Source organism: Lithobates pipiens, unplaced genomic scaffold (assembly GCF_037356315.1).
Source record: "Lithobates pipiens isolate NorthernLeopardFrog02 unplaced genomic scaffold, aLitPip1_a1.2 Scaffold_22, whole genome shotgun sequence".
Taxonomy (NCBI): Eukaryota; Metazoa; Chordata; class Amphibia; order Anura; family Ranidae; genus Lithobates; species Lithobates pipiens.
This window is the reverse complement of record NW_027507784.1, coordinates 10,042,883-10,051,981: the sequence shown is the minus strand read 5'-3', so window position 1 is coordinate 10,051,981 and position 9,099 is coordinate 10,042,883. Positions and strand designations below refer to the sequence as shown.

Sequence of the window (9,099 nt, the reverse complement as noted above, 5' to 3'; positions counted from 1 at the left end):
TGGTCCCTCTCCTTGATCCGAAGAATACGGGGATACTTCCACAAGCTTTGCAGGATCAGGGAGGCCATGCAGCATAGGTTAGCTGAGGCATTCGGTCCTGAGTCCTCTGGGTCACTAAGGACAACATGATCCGCAGCCACCTTCTCCCAGCCACGTACAAGTCCACGTGTTTCTTGGGACTGTAAATCATACCTAAAAGTCTGCTGCTGCTGATGCTGAGTGCCAGGCTCCACTTCCATGCTGACATAAACTTCCTCCTCCTCGTCCTCTTCCTGTGTGATAGGTGGGACAGCAGAAACACTGTCTGGATAAAGGGGGCATTGAGAGGCAAGGAAGTCCTCCTCACCCTGCCTCTGTTCTGCCTCAAGTGCCCTGTCCATTATTCCATGCAGCGTATGCTCCAACAGGTGGACAAGAGGTACAGTGTCACTGATGCATGCACTGTCACTGCTCACCATCCTTGTGGCCTCCTCAAATGGTGACAGGACAGTGCATGCATCCCTGATCATGCCCCACTGGCGTGGTGAAAAAAAAATGAGCTCCCCTGACCCTGTCCTGGTGCCGTAGTCGCACAGGTACTCATTGATGGCCCTCTGCTGTGTCTGCAGCTACTGCAGCATGGCCAACATTGAGTTTCACCTGGTCGGCATGTTACATATAAGGCGGTTCTTGGGCAGGTTCAACTCCTTATGGCATTAAATGATCGGCAGAAAAGCACACAGACTTAAAAGGCCTGCTTCAGGACATCCTGTAAGCCTGGGTACCTGCCCAAGAACCGCTGCATCACCCGGTTAAGGACGTGAGCCACACAGGGTACATGGGTCAGTTGTCCCTTTGGAGGGCGGAGAGGAGGTTGGTGCTTTTGTCGCAAACCACCATTGCTGGCTTAAGCTGGCGTGGTGTCAACCACCTCTCGGCCTGCCCATGCAGTGCTGACAAAATATCTGCCCCAGTGTGGCTCCTGTGCCCCAAACAAACCAGCACAAGCACGGCATGGCAGGCATTTTGCCTGCATACTTGTGTAGCCCCTTGAAAGCCTACGGAGCACCGCTGGTTTCGAGGACAGAGCACTGGAAGAGGCCATGGAGGAAGAAGAAGAGGAGGGGCTGGAGGAGAGAGGTGTGTCACAACCAGTAGTAGCATTTTGGAGGCGTGGTGGCGGAACAACCTCCAACACTACTGCACCTTGTCCTGCATCCTTCCCAGCTGCCAGAAGAGTGACCCAATGGGCCGTGAAAGACAGGTAACGTCCCTGTCCATGGCTGCTGGACCACGAGTCAGTGGTAATATGCACCTTACCGCTGACCGCCCTGTCAGGCGAGGCATGGACATTGCCTTCCACATGCCGGTAGAGAGCCGGATTTGCCTTCCGTGAGAAAAAGTTGCGTTTGGGGACCTGTCAATGAGAATCCGCACATTGCACAAACTCACGGAAGGGGGCCGAGTCTACCAACTGAAAAGGCAGCAGTTGAAGTGCTAGCAATTTAGCCAAGCTAGCATTCAACCGCTGGGCATGTGGATGGCTGGGAGTGAACTTCTTCTGATGGTCCAGCAGCTGGGGCAGGGAAATTTGCCTGCTACAATCGGACGTCGGTGTACTGCTAGCAGAGTGCCCGCAAGTACTTGGCTGTGATACACCTAATTCTACACCTTCATTCCTCTCAGCCCAGGTTTCAGAGAGAACTGAAGGTCTAGTGGGGTTGGAGATCCCAGCTGATGAGGAGCAAGGAGAGGTCCACTTTGTTCTTTGGTGTGGGTCAAGGTACGCTTGCCAACGAGCTGCATGGCAGGTCAACTTATGTCTGGTCAAGCATGTGGTGCCCAAGTGGCTGATGTTTTGGCCACGCGAAATACGCTTGAGACATATGTTGCAAATAGCAGCGGTGCGATCTGATGCACTCATCTCAAAAAAGGCCCACACAAAAGAACTTTTGGAATAACGCACAGAGGCAGCATCCTGCACAGGTGGAGCTCTGTGGTGTGATTCAGTCGGTGTGCTGTCCCTAAGCTGGCCCCCGGAGGGCATCCTGCCTCGTTGGAGATGTGCCTCCTCCTCCTCTCTCCTATCAGGCACCCACGTGGAGTCAGTGACCTCATCATCCCCTCCCTCTTTATTACTGGAGCAAACCTGACAGTATGCTGCAGCTAGTGGAACATGACTGCCAGATTGCTGTCCTTCTTGAGCATCCCCTCTCTCTGTGCTCATGCTACTGCTTCCCCTAGCTGGGTATCATCATCAGAGTCTTCAAAACGCTGGGCACCCTCCTAGAGCAAGTACCCAACACTGTGCTCAAACAGTTTTGGGGTCTCCTCAGGAGGATATGGTGGGTCTAGGGAAGGAGTGACTGATGACATTGAGACGAGGGAAGAGGACGCATTGGCAGCTGCTTTGCTAGTAACCTGAGCCTGGGTGAGAGAGGATGAGGAGGATGAGGAGGTCTTGGTCATCCACTCTACCAAGTCTTCTGCATGATGCGGCTCAACACGTCCAGCTTCTGAAAAAAAGGGCAAGCGCGTCCCATGGCCACGTGCTCATGACGATGCACCGCGTCCACGACCAGCACTGTTGTCTCTAGACACAGAGCCTGCTTGCCCTCTTTTATTGTCTCTTGACTGTCTGCTTCTCCTTGTTGGCCTTCTAGACATAGTAATGGCCTGCAGGGAGATGGGAAAACCAGCAATTGGGTAGTGTATATTGTACTGAGGGCACACAACACCCACTGTAAATGCTGCAGATGCTTGCATTTGAGAACACCAGCAAAAAAGGGTAGATACAGGTGTATACTGGGCTGGAGGCACACAACACCCACTAACTCTTGCAGATGCCTCTGTTAGAGAACACCAGCAAAAAGGGTAGATACAGGTGTATACTCTGCTGGAGGCACACAACACCCACTAATTCCTGCAGATGCATGTATTAGAGAACACCAGCAATAAAAGGTAGATACAGGTGTATACTGTGCTGGAGGCACACAAAACCCACAAACTCCTGCAGATGCCTGTATTAGAGAACACCAGCAATAAAGGGTAGATACAGGTGTATACTGTGCTGGAGGCACACAACACCCACTAACTCCTGCAGATGCCTGTATTAGAGCACATCAGCAAAAAAGGGTAGATACGGGTGTATACTGTGCTGGAGGCACACAACACCCACTTTAACTGCTGCAGATACCTGTATTTGAGAACACCAGCAATAAAGGGTAGATACAGGTGTATACTGTGCTGGATGCACACAACACCCACTAACTCCTGCAGATGCCTGTATTAGAGAACACCAGCAATAAAGGGTAGATACAGGTATATACTGTGCTGGAGGCACACAACACCCACTAACTCCTGCAGATGCCTGTATTAGAGAACACCAGCAATACAGGGTAGATACAGGTGTATACTGTGCTGGAGGCACACAACACCCACTTTAACTCCTGCAGATGCCTGAGAAAAGAACACACTGTCCCTGCCTATCTAGCTCTTTCCCTGCATGCCGGTACACACTACACAAGGCGACCACGCTGGTGGCCTTATATAGTGTGAGGCGTGTACTAAACCCCCTGAGCTATAATTGGCCACAGTGGAAGAATCGCCCTACAGATACATAAACATGATAGTATCTCCGCCTCCTCTGTTCCAATGGTCAGACTTGTCCTGACACACCCCTCCTGCCAAAGCCATTCACTGGGACAGTTCGTGTCTTGCTGTTTCTTCCCCCCCAGCTCTTTTGCAGCAACAGAGGGAATGTGATCACTTGTAAAAAAAGTGAAAAGGGTATTTATAATGTATTTAAATGAACACCTTTGGGATGAATTAGTGCAGAGACGGCAAGTCAGGCCTTTTCATCCAACATCAGTGCCTGACCTCACAAATGTGCTTCTGGAAGAATGGTCAAACATTCCCATAGACACCCTCCTAAACCTTGTGGACAGCCTTTCCAGAAGAGTTGAAGCTGTTATAGCTGCAAAGGGTGGGCCAACTCAATATTGAACCCTACAGATTAAGACTGGGATGTCATTAAAGTTAATTGTGTGTGAAGGCAGGTGTCCCAATACTTATGGTAATATAGTGTATCACAAAGTTAAACTTTTATTATGGACTCCTACATGATTTAATATATATATATATATATATATATATATATATATATATATATATATATATATATATATATATTACAACCTCAATTAAATAAAATTCCGAATGAAATATAAACCATTATACATCTTGCAACAATAAATCACTTTTTTTTATTATTATTATTTATTTAAAAATGGTTCCCATTGTCCAATCCAACAGGGTTTAAAAAATATACAATCCCATCTCGTGTTTTTTTCATTTTAATTCTTCCTCTGGTGACTGTATGGTGGTACAGCCTTTTGGATAGCCAATCTCCAGCAATTGTTCTGATGTGCAGTAAAACACGTACAAGCTTTAAATATCTTAAAAAAAAAAAAAAAAAAACAATGTCAGGTCTAATACACACGATCGGACTTTATACAAACTTTCCCTGTGGATTTTTGTACAAAGGGCGTCGGCCGTGAACTTGGTAAGCATACGCAAGGCAGGACTTTTTCAGCCAACTTTTACCAAATCACGTGGGTTTTTCTGCTCTTTACCGCCATCTTTGTTCAACTGTATCGTTGTCTGATCTTTTGCATTGGTTCTGAGCATGTGTGTTTGTACTTTGTACAAAAGTCCGATGGTTTTCTGTACACACGATCGGACTTTGCTCCATCGGACTTTTGTTGCTGGAAAGTTTATCTGTTCGCACAGCCAACAAAAGTCAGATGAAAACCAAAAAAGTTTGTCCGGTGGAGCATACACACGGTCAGATGTTGCCTTAAAACAGCTAATTTGCATGTTTGTTGTCAAAAAGTCAGATCGTGTGTACGGGGCCTTTATATGTATTAGACTCATAAAAATGATACCATGATGAGGCTCATGTAGTGGACTGATTAAAATGAACATTTCATAAAATATGACATTAAGGCCCATACACTTTTTGACAACAAAAATGCAAATGAGCTGTTTTAAGGCAACATCTGACCGTGTGTGCGCTCCACCGGACAAACTTTTTTGGTTTTTATCTGACTTTTGTTGGCTATGCAAATGGACAAACTTTCAGACAACATAATTCTGATGGAGCAAAGTCCGATCGTGTGTACATAAAACCATCGGACTTTACAAACATGCATGCTCAGAACCAATGCAAAAGATCAGACAACAATACAGAAGTTGACCAAAGGTGGCAGTATAGAGCAGAAAAACCACGTGATTTGGTGAAAGTTGGCTGAAAAAGTCCTGCCGTGTGTATGCAATACAAGTTCACGGCCAACGCCCTTTGTACAAAAATCCACGGGAAAGTTTGTACAAAGTCTGATCGTGTGTATGCAATACAAGTTCATGGCCAACGCCCTTTGTACAAAAGTCCACAGGAAAGTTTGTACAAAGTCTGATCGTGTGTGGGCTTTACACAACAATGGAAGCCCTTAATTACTGGCTGCAGTAATCATTGCTTTGTGATCTTCGTAGGCAAATGATCATGTGATCAACCACCTGGAGATTGCAGAGGAGTCATTTCTACTGTAAATGCAAAGTACATTTTTCTCAGTTTCTCTCTTTTCACCCCTGTAAGGGGGGATGTTTTTGGGGGTAATTTGAAGATCAAAGGCCTGCTAGTGTCTCTTCAGATTATTACTTGCCGACATTATTTTAAGGTAACACAAAGAACAATAATCAGAATAATCACAGCGACGGCGCTGACACCTCCAATTATCAACCATTTCTGTAAAAGACAAAAAGGAAACCAAATCGATAATCATTATTTTAAACCAAATTTCGGAATTTCGTTTTTTCGTCTGAAAAATACATTTATTTAGTTACTCCCGAAATTCGTTTTTATTTATTTTGTTTCGTTAAAAAAATGCATTCGTCTGACAATCCGAAATAATGAAGGTGGAATCTGTCACTGAAGGCTTATGGTGTCTGTTGAATGTTCTAAGAAGATTCGACGGAGCAGCTAAACTGTACGACGGCCGCAATCGTACATTTCCGGTCGAATGTTCCGCCTACAAGCTATAGTAGAATTCTAATGTTGTATGACACTAGTAATAATTATATTTATTCATTATTATTACTAGTCAACCAGCATTAGAATTCTTCTGTAGCCTATGGGAGGAGCATTTCACCATAAATGTCCGCTCACGGCGACTGCTTCGTCGAATCTTCATGTTGAATCTTTTATCTCTATGTCGAATAATCTTGGACTGATAGAGTTAGGTTAGGAACACTCAACCTTTTTTGCTATTGTCTCTATAATGTCAAATCTTTTCTCTCTATGTTGAATCTTTTCTCTCTATGTGGAATCTTTTCTCTCTATGTGGAATCTTTTCTCTCTATGTGGAATCTTTTCTCTCTATGTGGAATCTTTTCTCTCTATGTCGAATCTTTTCTCTCTATGTCAAATCTTTTCCCTCTATGTCAAATCTTTTCTCTCTATGTTGAATCTTTTCTCTCTATGTCGAATCTTTTCCATCTTTTCTCTCTATGTCGAATCTTTTCTCTCTATGTCGAATCTTTTCTCTCTATGTCGAATCTTTTCTCTCTATGTCGAATCTTTTCTCTCTTTGTCAAATCTTTTCTCTCTATATCAAATCTTTTCTCTCTATGTCAAATCTTTTCTCTCTATGTCGAGACTGTGATTTTGATGGCACACTGATTGTACTGGATCCTTCTTACTCCTCCCCCCCCTCTTCCCTCTCTCCCTTTCCCCCTCTCTCACACTCTCCTTACATTCCTCCTCCCCCCTCTTTCCTTTCAGTGATTTGTAATGTATGCTATTAATATCGTTTTCCTACACATTTATATAAGTGTATGTTACTGTAATCTTGTTATCTTTATAATTTCAATAAAAATACAATAAAAAAAACAAAACAAAAAAAAGCTGATAAGCAGACATGTGCCGACTATGACAGTAAACTGGAGGGCACCGGAGCATCTTGAATAGGCAAGGAAACCTGGAGATGGTGGAATTCTTGGTGCATGCACCCACAAGAGTCGGGCAACTTCATAAATAAAGTGTTGCCACAGAGAGTAAAATCAAGGCTGGAAGAGCTTGCTTAAAAAAAATAAAAATAAAAATAAAAAAACACCAGTAACCAATGAAACAGAAAGATACCAATCAAACCAATTCAATAGTTTTGGCAATAAGTGGAGTCAGTGGTTGTAGAGCAATTCAGTAAGATTAGATATTTTTGCCATTCTATATAAACACATGGTTATTATATTGTGTATTTTGAAAAAAAATATGTATTTGTTAGTAAATATTAAATTATTTAGGAACAGCCAATCGGCACTGTGATTCTTTTTCCTTTTTTGGACCACAACAAAAAGTAAACATTTTGAACATTTATATTCTCCTTATAGATTTCAGAGTTTGCTTTATTGCTGCTTTGATCTCTTGGTTCCTCAGGGTATAAATGAACGGATTCAGTAGAGGGGCGATGACTGTATAGGGCAAAGATAGGACTTTGTTTGCAACTAATAAATGTCCAGGTGGAACCGCATAGACCACAATCATGGTGGCATAATAGGTGGAGGCCACTCCAAGGTGGGAACTGCAGGTGGAGAAAGCTTTATTTTTCCCCGTTGCTGAAGAAATCCTGGTGATTGCTTGGATGATAAACCCATAAGAAGTTACGATTGTGAGGAACGGCAACATGGTTGTTGATGGTGAAAGCAAAGATACAACCATTTCAACAATGGAAGTGTCGGAACAAGACAGTTTCAGTAAAGGACTGAAGTCACACATGAAATGGTCAATGATATTCGAGCTACAAAAATTCAACCTTTTTAGTAAACTTAAAGGGATGGACATAATCAAAAATGACAAAGTCCAGCAGACAAGAATCAGAGAAAGACACAACCTGGGATTCATAATTAAACTGTAATTGAGAGGTTTACAGATGGCCACAAATCTGTCATAGGACATTACAGAGAGAAGAAAACTCTCTGCCCCAGCAAATGACGCGAATAAGAAAAACTGTATGAAACAGCCAACAAGAGGAAATGTAGCACCAGCTCTACGTATTACATGGAGCATGGGGGGAGCAATGCTGCTGGTGAACAAGACCTCAGACAGTGACAGATTGGAGAGGAACACATACATGGGTGAACGAGACAGTTCAGAGAAGAGCGTCAGCAAGATGATCAGGAGATTGCATGCTAAAGTCAGGATGTAGATAATTAAGAACACGTTAAAGAGAAAAAGTCTGTAATTTTGAATGTTGAACCCAACAATGAAAACTTCACTGACAGAAGACTTGTTCTGATTGTCTGGAAATTGTTGAAAACCAGATTCCATCTCAGCTTTTAAAATCTAGAATCAAAATAAATATTTGGAAATTATTTTACAGTTTTAAAAGTGTGTTTGATTTAAAGGTTATTTTTCATTTCTCTTTTGATTTTTCACTATAAGCCAATTCAACTTTTGCTTGGTATTTTAGTTATCGGTGCACAGTGGAGGGTCCTATATTGTAATATAATGAAATAATAATACAAAAATAAATAATAATAATAATAACAGTGAGAGTGGAAAACCATCCTAATGGTAGTTAGGAAGAACCAAATAATTCACATTTGGAAAGATTGTCATGCATGTCCAGGTGGATATCAAAGTGAGTGCTAATGAGTGATTCAGTCCGTTTCCATTCATTAGATAAAATATCTGTTGTGAATAAATTGTCCATTTAAAACTCAAAAATAGAAAATTTAATTTTGGCACCATGATCTAAGTACTGCAAGACTGTAATGCTGCTGATTTGAGAGCTAAGGAAATTAAAGTAGTGTTGCTTAGTAAAAATAAAATTACTACCACCTACTGTGAATAAAAGAAAAAAAACTAAAAGAAAAAGTGACGCAAAAGCAAACAAGTATAGCCAACCAAGAGTAAAAAAGTGGTTCACCTTCCTGACAAATAAAAATAACAAACAAAATGTTCAGCACTATCCAAAAAAAATCTGTGATAGAAATTATGTATCGGATACATGTGAACAAAAACATAACATAACCCCCAAAGGAGCTGCTGTTTGTTTTTGGGCTTAT

At 42.6% G+C, this 9,099-nt stretch overlaps 1 protein-coding gene across 1 annotated transcript; it reads right to left on the bottom strand.

The window, feature by feature from the left end:
- Window positions 1–7,158: 7,158 nt before the first annotated feature.
- On the bottom strand, window positions 7,159–8,359 carry LOC143925580 (olfactory receptor 1E16-like). The gene has a single exon (XM_077450056.1). The coding sequence runs from the start codon at window positions 8,357–8,359 to the stop codon at window positions 7,406–7,408; it is 954 nt and encodes a 317-aa protein (XP_077306182.1). The 3' UTR covers window positions 7,159–7,405.
- Window positions 8,360–9,099: the final 740 nt, after the last annotated feature.

What these genes read in the sequence shown, in the direction of transcription:
- LOC143925580 (XM_077450056.1), bottom strand. Translation starts at nt 8,359, where the DNA reads ATGGAATCTGGTTTTCAACAATTTCCAGACAATCAGAACAAGTCTTCT.